This window comes from Bubalus bubalis, chromosome 17, assembly GCF_019923935.1.
Source record: "Bubalus bubalis isolate 160015118507 breed Murrah chromosome 17, NDDB_SH_1, whole genome shotgun sequence".
In the NCBI taxonomy this organism is placed as follows: domain Eukaryota; kingdom Metazoa; phylum Chordata; class Mammalia; order Artiodactyla; family Bovidae; genus Bubalus; species Bubalus bubalis.
Window position 1 is genome coordinate 58196394 of NC_059173.1, and position 15149 is coordinate 58211542.

General features: G+C 46.1%; 1 protein-coding gene across 1 annotated transcript in view; it reads left to right on the top strand.

The window, feature by feature from the left end:
* The first annotated feature begins 205 nt into the window (after positions 1-205).
* Positions 206-15149, top strand: part of LOC102416643 (FRAS1-related extracellular matrix protein 3-like) — a 43608-nt gene continuing 28664 nt past the window's right edge. The window contains 4 exon segments of the mRNA XM_044930470.2: positions 206-965; positions 968-1664; positions 1962-7498; positions 13688-13765. Coding sequence (XP_044786405.2) covers positions 326-965; positions 968-1664; positions 1962-5808 — 5184 coding nt within the window. The 5' untranslated portion in view covers positions 206-325 and the 3' untranslated portion in view covers positions 5809-7498; positions 13688-13765.

The following is a 15149-nucleotide window of genomic DNA, read 5'->3' on the forward strand; positions in this document are numbered from 1 at the left end:
CGCACGCTCCTAGGTCTCCAAGCGCTGGGGCACATCTGGACAACGCCTGGTGCCTGCAGTGGACAGACTGGAGAGGGGGAGGGGCGGAGGTGGCTGCTCCCCTTCCCCCCACCTTCCCACCTGCACTCCCCTATCCACTCCCCCCCCCCCCCCACTCCCCCGCTGCTTTTACCTGCAGCAGCTGAAGCGCAGCCCCTGGCTCTTGTTGAGTCCGCTCACCCGCTCCAGAGTGGACAGCAGCCACCTTCTCTACCGCCTGCACCTGCTGCTGAACGGGCCACTCTGAAGACAGGATACCCTCCAGGCAGCCCAGCGCCAATTTCCCATGGATGGCATTTCTCCGCGCCCTGCTGGGACGCCCCTGCAGCTTGCCGCCGCGCCCGCCTACCTGCTCCTGAGCTGCCCTGCCCTACAGGGACAGACACCCTCGCCTGAGGCTGAGCCCCCTCGGGCGCCCTACCTTCCCACCTGGGGGGCCCTGGGCCGTAGCAGCCCCGACGGCCCCAGCATCCTCCTTGCCAACCTCGGGCTCCGGGGACCCGTGGGCCGCTCGCTTTGGCTCGACCCGCTCCGGGACCTGGTGATTCGAGTGCAGCCGGGGGACCGGTGCGAGGTGACGGTGTTGGACGCCCTGCCGCCGCATCACGGCGCGCTCTCTCCGCGCCGCTTCCCCTGCGCCTTCGGGCCCCGCCAGGTCCGCTACACTCACTGGGGCCCCCGCAGTCTCGGACGCGCGCGGGTGAGGCTGCAGCTGGGCTACGACGCCGCGACTTCCACGGTCCCGCTGCCCTTCATGCTCGCGGTGGACGTGGTCTTCCACCGGCTGAAGCTGGTGACCCGCAACCGGCCTTTGGCGGTGGAGGAGCTGCACGGCTGGAGCCACGCCATTGACAGGAGAGTGCTGGCCTTTGCTTCCCCGGAGCCGGGGTCCGCGGCCACCCGCAGGTGCCGGCTCACCCCTGTTCCCCCGAGGGTGGCCCACTGAACGAGTATGGGCGTTTGGTGGATGCCGCGGGGGCCCCTCTCCCCAGGGCCAAGGCCATATACTGTGAGGCTTTTATCCGGGCTGGGGTGCGCTACCAGCACACCTCCACCATCCCCTCGCCCAACCGGGACTATGTGCCCATGGTGGCGGAGCTGCTAGGGCCAGGGGACCCAGGAGCTGAGTCAGAGGAGTTGCTGCTCCGAGAACATTTCTAGCTGCTGGTGAGGATCCTTGAGGGATCCGAGAACACGGCGCCCAGGCCCAGCCACGCAGCTCCAATGATGCTGGAGGTCCATCAGTTCCTGCTGACAGCCCTGACGCCCGACGCCCTGGCTGCAGAGGACAAGGAGTCTAAAGCCGATGACCTGGTCTTCAACATTCTCAATGCTCCCATCACCACGCCGGGGCAGCAGGGCTACGTGGTCAGCACTGACGACCCCCTGGGCCTTCCAGTATCCTTCTTCAGCCAGCGGGAGCTGCGGGAACTGAAAATTGCTTATCAGCCCTCTATGGAGAAATCGGATGCGGAGCACCTCTTCCAACTGGAGATGGAGGTGGTGGACGCAGATGGTGCCACCTCAGACCCCTTTGCCTTTATGGTGGTCGTGAAACCCCTGAACACCCTGACCCCGGTGGCTAGCTATGACTGGGGACTACTACTTTTTTAAGGTCAGTCAAGGCCCCTCCGGAGAAGGCAATGGCACCCCACTCCAGTACTTTTGCTTAGAAAATCCCATGGAAAGAGGAGCCTGGTAGGCTGCAGTCCATGGGGTCGCTAGGGTCGGACACTACTGAGCGTCTTCACTTTCACTTTTCACTTTCATGCATTGGAGACGGAAATGGCAACCCACTCCAGTGTTCTTGCCTGGAGAATCCCAGGGACAGGGAAGCCTGGTGGGCTGCTGTCTATGGGGTCGCACAGAGTCAGACACGACTGAAGCGACTTAGCAGCAGCAGCAGCAGCAGCAGCAGCAAGGCCCCTCTCCAGAGCCAACAGCCCTCAGATCAGTGTGTGTGATCACCTGGGAGAGGTGAAAGTGTCTGCTATCAGGGGCTTGCAACATGGGCAGCTGGTCGTGCTTGGGGTACCAGCAGGGTGCAAGCATTTCACGCCAACGGACCTGGCAGCAGGGCGAGTGGTGGACCAGCATGATGGCAGCAACACCTACAGCGACAACATTGTCTTCCGGATGGAGGATGGGCGCCACCAGGTGGAATTCCTCTTCCCTCTCGCCATCATCCCTGTTGATGATGAACCACCAGTGGTCACTGCCGACACCAGACTCTCGGTGACAGAAGGGCAGGCAGTCCTGATCTCCCCCTTTGTCCTGAGTGCAATGGATCTTGACTCTGAGGACTCGACCATCCACTGTGTGCTGGAGGACCAGCCTCTGGTAAGAGAAAAGGAAGAAAAGGGGGGGGGGGATCTGGCTCCCGGTTCCTCCAGCTCAAGGCAGCATCTGGGGGAGATGCTGCTGCGGCAGTCGGAAGCACCTCAGGCTCCTGAAGATGAAGGCTGGTATTACATGGGACAGGAAGGACTTTATGAGAAGGTGGTGACTGAGTGGCTTCAACAAGACATAGTGGAAGGGAGACTCTTCTACCACCATCTTGGACCCCTTGGCCCTCAATCCATAATGGTCCAGATAACTTTCCATGTGCAGGATGACCATGACCCACCCAATCTATCCAAGCAGCATTTCTTCACCATCAGAGTCCAACCAGTGGATCTGCAGAGTCCAGAGCTATTTCCAGGAACTACCCTAGAAATGACCGTGCAGCAATACCAACTCACTCACTTCCAGAAGAAACTCCTCCAATATATTGACCGGGACTCAGATGACCAGCACCTGTGGTACACCCTGCTGATGCCCCCTACGGACACAGATGGCAACCACCAAGTCCAGGCTGGAGACATTGTGCTCGCTGATTCACCAGACACACCCGTTGTGCACTTCACCCAGGCCCAGGTAAATCACCATGAGGTTGCCTACCAGCCCCCCCGGAAGAAGCTGGGAATTGTACGGTGGATTGTGCAGTTCACCTACCAGGTGGAGGATGCTGCAGGCAATAGTGTACCTGGCACATTCACATTATTCCTGAGGCCTGTGGACAACCAGCCTCCCCAAGTCACCAACAGAGGCTTTACTGTCTTAGAAGGAGAGAGTTTCAGCCTCAGCAGTAATGAGCTGCATGTTTCAGACCCTGACACAGACATTGACCAGATTGTCTTCATATTAGTTTGGGGTCCCCAACATGGACATTTGCAGTACTTAAAAAAATGTATGGTCCCAGGGGAACATTTCACACAAGCTCATATTGTTAATGGGAGTATCTCTTATCAGAACCGCAGAAAACAGGCCACCAGTGATACCTTCCATCTGGAGGTAAGTGACATGGTGCATCACATACCCATCACTGTCCAGATTTCTGTGCATCCCACAGCAGCTGACAAAAGTCCCAGGACCTCTATTATAGGTAGTGCATTATTAGATGTGTTCATAGATGTACTAGAAAATACAGCCACTGAGATCACCATGGACATCATCCATGGTCTAAAGGACACAGGCAACTTGATGCTCTCTTTCACTGTGGAAGACAGCTCCAAATTGGGCACTATTCTGGTGAATGGTTTACCCACAGAACGGTTCACCCAAGAGGACCTCATCAGTGGGACAGTAGTCTATGTCCACACGGGAGGTGAAGTTGGATTCCAGAAGCAGCCTGATGCCTTCAGGCTTGCCCTCTCCAAGGATTCTCATCAGCGGATGATGGGAGACAGCACAGTGGAAGAGGTGCAGGTTCAGGTGGTGGTGCTGCCCGTCAACAATGTGGCCCCTAAGGTCTTGGTCAGGGAGCCTTACGTTGTCCATGAAGGTGGGAAGAGTGCCTTGACCTTACAACATCTCAGCATTGAAGATGTAGACACTCCCCAAGATGAAATTCTCTGCACAGTAACTGGTCAGCCAGTCTCTGGCTACCTGGAAAATATGACACCAGCTCCTGGATCAGAAGAGACCCGAGCTGGTTATCCCATCAGCGCTTTCTCCATCAGAGATGTCCAGCTAAGACATGTCAACTATGTACAGAGTATCCACAAGGGGGTAGAACCACAAAAAGATCAATTCACTTTTTATTGCTCTGATGGCATCAACTTCTCCCCAAATGTCTTCTTTCCTATAATGATCTTACCCACCAATGATGAGCAGCCTGAACTTTTTTCCCATGAGTTTGTTGTCCTAGAGGGAATGAGCATTGTCATAGACACCCCACTGCTCAATGGAGCCGATGCTGACCTGCCACCAAACGAGCTTCACTTTCAGCTCACAGCCCTCCCTCAGCATGGGCGAATCATATAGCAGCTGGCCACAGAGAGCCAGCCCATCCGTAGCTTCACCTTATAGGAGATTCAGGAAGCTTCCACCATTGTGTATGAGCACGATGACTCTGAGACCACAGAGGACAGTTTTGAGTTCTGGCTGAGTGACGGCAAGCACGCCACCCACAGGACGGTACCCATTGTGGTGATCCTGGTGGACGATGAAACCCCTTGGCTGACCATCAACAATGGGCTGGAAGTAGAGACTGGACACACTGAGGTCATCACCAATCAGGTCCTCAAAGCCACAGATCTTGACTCAGATGATAAGAGCCTCAGTTTTATCCTCCGCTCTGGGCCTCAACAAGGGCTTCTACAGCGACTGAGAAAACCCAGAGGGGAGGTGAGGAACAACCTCACCCTGGGAATGAAGTTCACCCAGGGTGAGATTGACCAAGGCCTCATCTGTTACACCCACACAAGCCAAGGACTTCATGACCTTATCAAGTTTGATGTGACTGATGGGATTAACCCTTTGCCAGACTGCTATTTCAACATCACCATTGGCAGCTTAGACAGGGTCTTCTTCCCTGAGGTGGTTAGCAAAGGGGTCACCTTGACAGAAGATGGCAGAGTGACCCTCACCACGGATCTGCTTAGCACCAATGACGTCAACAGCTTTGATGAACAGCTGCACTTCAGCATCACAAGGGCTCCCAGCCTGGGGCACTTGGAAATCTCTGACCACCCTGGGGAGCCCATTACCTCTTTCACTCAGCGGCAGTTGGCTGGCAAGATGGTCTATGTTCGCACTTCAAATGATGAGAAAAAGATGGACAGCTTTGAGTTTCAAGAGACTGATGAACACAATCCCGTGTTTCAAACCTTCAGGATCTTTTTCACAGATGTGAATAATAAGAAACCTATCATGACCATCCATAACCTGATACTGCAAGAAGGGGAAAGAAAATGCATCACTCCCTTTGAGTTGACAGCAGAAGACAAGGATACCCCAGATGATCTCCTCCTCTTTACCATCACCCAGGTCCCCATCCATGGCAGGATTTTGTATAACGGCAGTCGTCCTGTGACCACCTTCACCCAACGGGACCTGAACGAGAACTTGGTTTGCTACTGGCACGACGGCAGTGAGACAACTGAAGACAGTTTCTCCTTGACTCTGACAGATGGCACTCATGCTGATTTCTGTGTCTTCCCACACACTGCTGTGGAGACACACAGACCTCAGGTAATGTGGATTCACATAAGAAACTCCCTAGACAACAGGTTCTCCCAGACTGCCTTTAACAGAGATGCCCTGGCCTTGGAACACCTTCACCCTGGACATGTGGGCTTCCTGATTACCAGCAGGTCTCTGAAGACAGAGGATTGGGACAGTTCCTACAGGCTCCAGAAGTATAAAGTAACCAGAGGACCAGTGCATGGCTTCCTTATCAACACTGGCCTTGGAAATGAGAGCACACGAGTTTTTACACAAGGTTAGTACACAGTGTCCCCTGATGCCTTTGTCCTGCTCCTTAAATAGATAAGATCTCCCAGCTCTGCATGAAATTGTCCTGACCTCAGTCCTTTAGCAGAAAGCTTCTAATTCTAATGAAATACAATGGAATGAGAAATTAACAAACAAAGGCAACAAATCCATTATCAGCTGTTTCATCGGCAATGAACTCTCAGATGGAACTCTCAGACATTCAGTCAGGTTTGTAGTTACACTTTAAAACTGCCAAATATAGGTGGACAGCTTCTGCTTCTGAAATATAATAAGATTACAATGATTTTGAAAAGATCAGTTTAAGTTTGAATTTTAAGTAAAGAATGACATACCTAGGAATCACTTACATAGTTTACCAGTAAGTCTGGATTTCTGAAGATAGTGGTTTGGTGTCTTGATTTCAGATACAAAAATTACACTGCACATTTTATTGTACTATTCAAATTCAATTTCTGTATCTAGAAAATGCATAGAACTAAGTTTGCCTAGGAGACACAGGAGACATGGGTTTGATCCCTGGGTAATGAAAATCCCCTGGAGAAGGAAATGGCAACCCAGTATTCTGCCTGGGAAATCCCATGGGCAGAGAGACTTGGCAGGCTATAGTCCATAGCAAAGAGGCTGACAGGACTTACAGCTTAACACACACGCAGGCACAGAAGTTTGCCTAACTATGGGAGTATATTTTTTAATGATCATTTTTCTTTTATATTTGTTGTTACTACTAATGGTGAGCTAAAGGCTGGTCCCGCTGGCTTCCCAGGTAATGATACTGGTACCTTTGACTGCTCTTCACATGGTCATAAAACTTTTTCATGTAACTCTATGCATGAGATGTGAAGAGACACATGGAATTTTACACATCTGATATGCATAAAGCTGGATGCAATTTTAGAGTAAAACTAAAGAAGGTTGTTTAAAAAACAGTTTCTTTACATTTTCAGAATTGCTTCTAAATCAAGTGAAATCATATCAGGTTCCATAAAAATTGTTCTTGCAAATGAATACCCCAAAATGCAAATTGTCTTGAAAATACTAGTATTAGCAATACAAAAACACAATTATAGACCCAACTGACACATTCTCAAATATCCAAGAGAATGGGCAATAGAAAAACATCATGATTTTAATCTTATTTTCTTTTTACTGAGGATGCAATAGTTATTCCTGTTTAAATTCCTTTCAACAAATAGTTCGTGACTATCCGAGTGTTTCAACCTTGGATAGAAGACCTAACACCAGCTGGATTAAGCTGTCTGTAGAGGACCATGGTATTGTGAAGTGTGCATAGGTAGAACCTGGGCATCCTTCTTGGATGCCCACCTCATCATCCCAGAGATCATACACAGAGTAGCAGAGTTACAGAATTTTAAATTATAAGGTTCCATTTTTTTGCTATTGCAACTTTAAAAAAAAGTTAAATTCTTATTAACCTCATTATTTTTTTAAAAGTTAGATTTGTGTTCATTTAATCATTTTTAAATTTACTAATTGTAATATTTTCATGCCCTATAAAAAACACTGAAGTTCTTATCATACTCATTTTCTCTGTGCCAACACCGTGTGTGTATGATGCTTGTTCTTTTGCTAACTGACATTGATGAGATGAGGATCTACTACATCTTGAATGAAGGCAGCAAGGCAACTAAAGACATCTTCTACTTCTTGGCTGAAGACAATGGTAAGTCAGTATTGAGACCATACCTGGCAGTCTTGGTTAACTAAAGTCAATATGAGATGGAAAAGAATTAAATCATGTACATAGTAATAACAATCAGTAATGTCATACTATCACCAAATGAATTCCTTTGGTTTTATTTGTAGTCTTCTGCCAAAGCATCCTTGAAAAATCACTTTTTAGGAAGGGAAAGCAATGAAAATTTTCGATAATTAATATGAAGTATTTTACCTGACCAAGGTTATGTTTGACATCCTATAGGCAAGTAAATTTCCTCTTCAAGAGGATCTGAGAATGTAGCTGGTAGTTTGTCTTACTCTAAAACTAAAACAAAACTACAGAAGGGGAGGTTGGGATGAATTGAAAGACTAGCATTGACGTATATGCACTACCATGTGTAAAATAGAGAGCTGGTAGGAAGCTGCTGTAGGAGAGGGCAATGGCACCCCACTCCAGTACTCTTGCCTGGAAAATCCCATGGATGGAGGAGCCTGGTAGGCTGCAGTCCATGGGGTCACTAAGGGTTGGACACGATTGAAGGACTGAACTGAACTGAACTGAATGAATTTTATAACTATGATGGTAACCTTTTGCTCATTTTTATCTGGGCTAAGTGACCTTTTTCTCTAGGGCTCTCCTTTTGATATTGCTACTAATTTCTCAGTCATGATGATATTTAAAAGTCAAAAGGAAAGAAAATAATTCCAGAGCACAAAAGGTGAACATACTGCACCTGCTGAAGGCAACTGGGAAGGTGGACCATGGCAATGGCGTTGCGTCTGACCAGGAGACACAGTCTCAGTCGCTAAGTCACTCAGTCACTAAGTCGTATCCAACTCTTCTCAAGCAAATCAGGCTAATATCCAATTGCTTTATAAATCTATTCAACACAAGATAAGGGTGATGTAAGACAGGGGTCCCCAACCCTTGTCAGGAACCGGGCCACATAGCAGGAGTGAGCAAAGCATCATCTATATGTACAGCCACCCCCACCACTCACATCGCCACCTGAGCTCCACCTCCTGTCAGATCAGCAGCAGCTTTAGATTCTCACAGGAGCATGGACCCTGCTGTGAACTGCACATGGAAGGTACTCAGGTGTGTGCTCCTTATGAGAACCTAATGCCTGACGATCTGCGGTGCAAATGGAGACTATCATTAGTAGACAGGTTAAGCACAATGTAGTCATAACAGAAACAAAGTGCACAATGAATGTAACATGGGTGATTCATCCCAAAACCATCTTCTCCTGACCCTTGTCCAAGGGAAAATTGTCTTCCATGAAACTGGTCCCTGGTGCCCGAAAGATTGGGGACTACTGATGTTAGGACCTTTGAAAATGTAAGAAAAGATCCTAACGATTAGGAAACTGAAGTTTCTGCATGTTTATCTAGTCTGGAGCAGTATTCTCGCTGCAGGCAGTGCATTAGACTCCAGTGTCTGAGTCCACAGATGGTTCTAATACACAGCATCAAGAGCGAGCATACTGATCTAGTTTCTATTTTCCCATTCATTATTGTCCAGCCAGGCATGAGAAGTATCAGTGCTGTGAGAAGTTTGGGATAATGTTTTCCTTTTTTAATTAGAATGTTTCTCAACCAGTCTAACTTCCTTAATCCCACATCTAATATGTATAGGGAGTTTAGCTACTCAATTGCCAATATCTTAAAATAAAGCTGGCACATCTATAGTATGTGAAATCTTCTTTAGTTCTGAAGATTCATGGTAAGCAAGAGTAACAGGACTGAAAGATGCTTAGCAGGAAAAAAATGAGATTTAAGGTTATAAATTTATAATATTATTATAAAATTCATAACCTGAAATTATTATAACCTGAAATAAATTACCAACCAGAAATACCTGTCCTTCCATAAGCTGGATCTGACCCTGGAGGTCATTCTACTCCTGTATGTTAAGGGAATAACCCTCTCATCCTCAGCTTCTGCACAATGTAAATTATTATTTTTGCATCTTTTCTGTTAGCCCTGATTTGCTAGAAGGGAAGGCTTACTTGAGAGTTAGTTGCCTCATTTGGTGAGAATTTCAAATTTCAATGACACTTATTTGGTGCTCTCAACCTTTTTATTTTGCATAGATTATGACAGAGTTTGGCAGACAGTTATGCAGCCAAATAGGTGGGAATTCAAACTTCACCTCCACCATTTATCAACTTCGTCATCTTAGGCAAGTTCAGCAATGTTTCTGGTCATTGTTTTATTCCTCTACACATAATAATTAATACGTGATAGTATACTCTCAGGTAATTGTTTTGAAGAGAAAATGCCTAGAATCTAGTTAATACATGATGTGTTTGTTATGCATATTACTGTCTCAGAAATGCAAATGTCTATGATTTCAGAATGATGAAGTACCTTAGGCAGAAGTCAAGTAGTCAGAAAGTCAAAGGATTACTTTTAATTAAAGAAAGCCAGACATCTCAAGTTAATAAATTTAGCGCTTTTCCCTCTATGGGAAGATGCACGAGTCCGGGCTTACTACAGTCATTCCTTTGATATACACCTTAACCATCTAGAGCCAGTAGCCTGCTTCTCTGCATCCTGAATCCCCTCAGGGTCTACAGTCTGCGGTGGCAGCAATGGCTGAAAGCGTGGTGTCTGCAACATCCTTTGTTCACTGATACGGCAGGCAACTTTTTTTCCTCCACACCATCAAGGCCTATGAAACACATCTGGATTCAAAACAGTTAATCATAAGATTTCATATAGCTTTAACACACCATGCCAAGCACTGGGACCTTTTGGAGTTTTTAGCTTAAACCGAAGTAGGGGAGGTCAGAGAAGACCTCCCAATAAAAATGGCCTTGAACTGGGGCCTGAGAAGTGGATAGCTAGCCAAGAAGGGGACCACGGGAGGATATTTCAGGCAAAGAGAAGACGAGGTACAAAGGTATGGGCTTGGAGAAGAGTGTGCTGCATTTGAGGAACCAAGAGCTGTCCAGATGCCTGGGCCCCAAAGGAGAGTGAAGTTGCAAGCACTGATGGGCAGGCAGGCAGGGGCTGGGGCAGGCAGGGTCTTGTAGGTGTTCATAAAGAGGAGGGGGCACCGTCCCATAGACTGAGCACACCTCCCTAACTAACCACTGAAACTCCGGACTCAGACAGGCAGAAAGCCTGGGGTAGCGCCATCTTTGCACTCAGTGAAAACTCTAGATGGCTTCAGGTAAACTTTAGCTACCCAGGTGGCACTAGTGGCAAAGAACCCGCCTGCCAATGCAAGAGACCAGAGATGCAGGTTCGATTCCTGGGTCAGGAAGATCCCCTGGAGGAGGAAATGGCAAGCCATTCCAGTATTCTTGCCTGAAGAATCTCATGGACGGAGAAGTCCATAGGGTCGCAAACAGTCGGACACAACTGAAGTGACTTAGCACACACACACTACTTAAAAACTTTAAATTTGGTGTGGTTTTATTTTTTTGCTTTTTACTTTGGGATTTTTTTTTTCTTCTAGTGGTAAAATTGTGTGCTTGTTATTGAAACATCAAAACTATTGTGTCAGTCTGCTGTGGAGGCAGGTTTCCACTATTCTTACACTCATTCTGTGCATGCCCCTTTGCATGTGGTGTGTTTCATTCATCAGTACATTCATTTTAGGCGCGATCCAGACATTCACCTCCCTGTCTCTCCATAAGAACCTGGTCAAACAATTCGTTGCTGTATGTGAATTATATCTCAAGAAAATGAGATCTTTTTTAAAAAGAAAGGAAATTGGCCAAACATTTACAACTGCTAGTATTTCACTGAATACCTGCTATGTACGGAGCCCTGTTCTAATGTGGAAAAGAGTGAAAATGTGCCAGGCCTGGGATCCACGAGCCCAGGGAAGCTTGTTTCAGAAAAGCTCACTGGTATCCACAGGGGTTATAAATGTGTGCCCTAAATGTGAGTGAATTGCACTGAACTGAAAGTTGTAAAGGAAGATGTAACATTAACTAACAGAGATCATCTTTGTTCATTAGCTCTTCTTTTTTATTTTTATATACTTTCATTGATTCCTAATGAAAATCTTTCTTTCCATAATTTTAACCTCAATAGTTGCTGAAGCTCAACATTCCTATGATCTAGTTATTGTTTAAAAACACTTGGTCTTAACAGATGCACTGCTGCTGCTGCTGCTGCTGCTGCTAAGTGGCTTTAGTCGTGTCTGACTCTGTGTGACCCCATAGACGGCAGCCCACCAGGCTCCCCCATCCCTGGGATTCTCCAGATGCACTACTATATGTAAAATACATAAACAACAAGGACCTGTTGTATAGCACAGGAGACTATATGCAATATTTAGTAATAACTTTAATGGTAAAGAACCTGAAAATTGCATATATATGTGTGTGTGTGTGTATAACTGAATTATTTTTGAATTATAGTAAATCAACTATATTTCAATTGAGAAAAGCACTTGTCCTTACATCATATTTTACAGCTTTGCATCTGAATGATGAAGGATAACTTACAGATACTAGTCATTTGTCACACCATATACCTAATGTGTGTGATAATTGTTTATATACATGTAATGAATTAGGTGGGGCTTGGCAGGTGGCTCAGTGGTCAAGAATCTGCCTGCAATCAGGAGATGCAAATTCAGACCCTGGGTTGAGAAGATTCCCTGGAGAAGGAAATGGCAACCCACTCCAGTACTCTTACTTGGGAAATTCCATGGACAGAGGAGCCTGGCAGGCTAGAGTCCATGGGGCTGCAGAAGAGTTGAACACAACTGAGCTACTCAACAACCACAGCAATGAATCAGGTAGTAGGACAAGTCAAGGAACAAGGTGGAAATAGGGTTTATAAGAGGGGAGAAGATATTTTAGTTTAGGGGCAATGAATCTTGTCTGAATTATTTGAGGGTGAACTGAGTAGCTGGCAGCTGGTAGAAAGAGGAAAGCCTTGGAAATCTGACCTTAGATAGACTGAGCAGAAGTGCCAATGACATTTTCAGTTCTTTATGGATTCTCCAGGAATCCATGCACATTTAGCTGAGGAGCCAAGGTGATGCTGTCCTGAGAAGTGAGGTCGTTCCACCCCTACAGCATCACACTTGAGTACTAGTTCCTTTACTACAATGTCTTAAAAGAAAGATCAGAGATGCATCACAAAGTTTAGTGCACTGATATTTATAAGAGAATGGTATCAAATTTCATAAGAGTAAAAACACCGTAAATGCTCAGAGACTGATAAAGTACAATATTCATACAATGGCACAGTATGCAGCAATTAAAATACTTGTAATAGAGCTGGATTCAAAACATTGGGCATATGCTCAGGGAATATATATTTTTAAAATGCTATTTACATATTTATATATATTTAAACACAATTATTCCATATTTAGACACAATAGCTAAAAGTTCAGATAGCTATATACCAAGATGATTAAATGTCTATTATTGGGTGGTGGAATGATGGATGATTTTTGTATTGCCTCACCCCATCTCTAGCTAGAAGAAAACTAAATTTAATGGTGTCTTTGTTTTCATTTTTACTGGGGGAGTAGGATTGTACCTGAGAGATGGAGGCAGGGGGGCATGGAGCAGAACGTTAGTCTTTGTATAATTGTCATGAGTCTCCATCTTTCTTTACGTGGGCAATGTTCCAAAGTTATGTAAAATGCTATGCAAAAGCAGCTTCAAGTCCCCATTTATAAGGACAATAATAATAGCCGGTTTGAATGTCATGTTCATTACATGCCTGTACTATACTAACTGGGGACTTCCCTGGTGGCTCAGTGGTCAAGAATCCGCCTGCAGCGCAGGAGATGCTAAATCAGACCCTGGGTTGAGAAGATTCCCTGGAGAAGGAAATGGAAAATCACTCCAGTAATCTTGCCTAATAATCCCATGGACAGAAGAGCCTCAAGCACTAGAGTCCGCAAGTCACAAAGAGTCGGACACAGCTGAGCGACTAACTACACACTATACTAACTGATGTGTGTGTGAAGGCACACAAATTATATACTAAACTAACTTAGTCCTCTCAATAACATTTTGAAGTAGGTATTATCATTATACAGATGGGGAAATCAAGGCTCGCCTTCTTCACCTGTAAGGCCCTGCCACATGAAAATTCTGGAGCTGCCACTAGGAGAGATGTGGGATGAATTTGTCTTGTGTGATGTGCTCTGTGGTCCACTCATTACCTCAACCTTACTCCCTTTCTCAACTTCTTTTTTGTGCAGCTGTGCCTTCTTCGACCAGTGCCATTCCTAGTACAGAGTCACGCAATCCTGGGCCTGCTGTTTATGCACCACCATGAGGTTTGTTGATGTTTTAAAACAGTTTTTCTCTGGTGTCACTGTTATGATGCAGCTCGACTTAATGGGACTGACTACTGCAGGGAAACTGACAAAGACCGAGAAATGGAAGCAAAATAGACAAAATCTCTCTCCTCTAGAGGATTTCTCGCTTCTGGAATTTGTTGCACAGGAATAATACTGTAGATTAAAGAAATTAAAGCATTCTAGCAAAACACATAAATGATGACTGTGAGCATGAAATGGTAGGCCAGGTAAAAGGGATCCAGTAGTGCAGTGGTGAGAGGGGGCTTATGGTCAAACCTGGCTGGACTCAGCCCTGAGCTTGGCCCTGTCCCAGGTGCTGACCCTAAGTGGATTGAACCCTGAGTTCTCCAAAAGGTCACTGTCATCTTAATTTTAAAATGGGGCTCATTACACCTATCTCACAGTGTTTCTCTAAGGATTAAATTAGCAAATGTGTGTTAAATTGCTTGACTGAGAGCCCAATACATCATATGTGCCCAGTAAAGTATAAGCCATCTGGGTCCTGAGATAAGGATGATCAGGTGGCATTCTCTCTCTCACTGACTATTCTTCTATGGAGAAGAAGATGACTTTGAAAGAGCAGGTTGAAAGCAGAAAAGAAGAAGGTGGGATTTCGGCAGGGTCCTCTGGATTTAAAGTAAAGCCTCACAGAAGACTTAGCATAGCTCCTGGATCATTAGCTAGTGGAAACACTGAGAAAAAGGGAAGCAATGGGTGTTCAGAAGGACAGAGACCAAGAGAGGAAAATTAAGCTAAGTGCTTAGAACCAATTACTGGACTTCTGGGTCCAGTTAAATAATCTACTTTTCAAAGTGATTTCAGTGTGAAGCCAACATGATAGTGTCAAACCAGAGAACATTCATGGGTCCACTGCAGACACACACAGCACAAATGCCATGAATCCTGTAAATAGTGAGCGGTGAAAGAATGACCCACTATAATCACGTCTTTGACGAGGTCATGTAATGTAGTGCAGTATGTTATTTGTAGTAAATTCAACAAATGACATAAAATGGCATCAGAAGACAGCATAAAAAGAAATACTATTGTGGACTGATCAGGGGGGATTATCTCTAGCAGAGCATTCAGTTCAGTTCAGTTGCTCAGTCATGTCCGACTTTTGTGAAACCACACATCGCTACACGCAAGGCCTCCCTGTCCATCACCATCTCCTGGAGTTTACTCACTCATGTCCATCGAGTCGGTGATGCCATCCAGCCATCTCATGCTCTGTCGTTCCCTTCTCCTCCAACCCTCAATCTTTCCCAACATCAGGGTCTTTTCAAACGCATCAGTTCTTAGCATCAGGTGACTAAAGTATTGGACTTTCAGCTTCACCATCAGTCCTTCCAATAAAGAT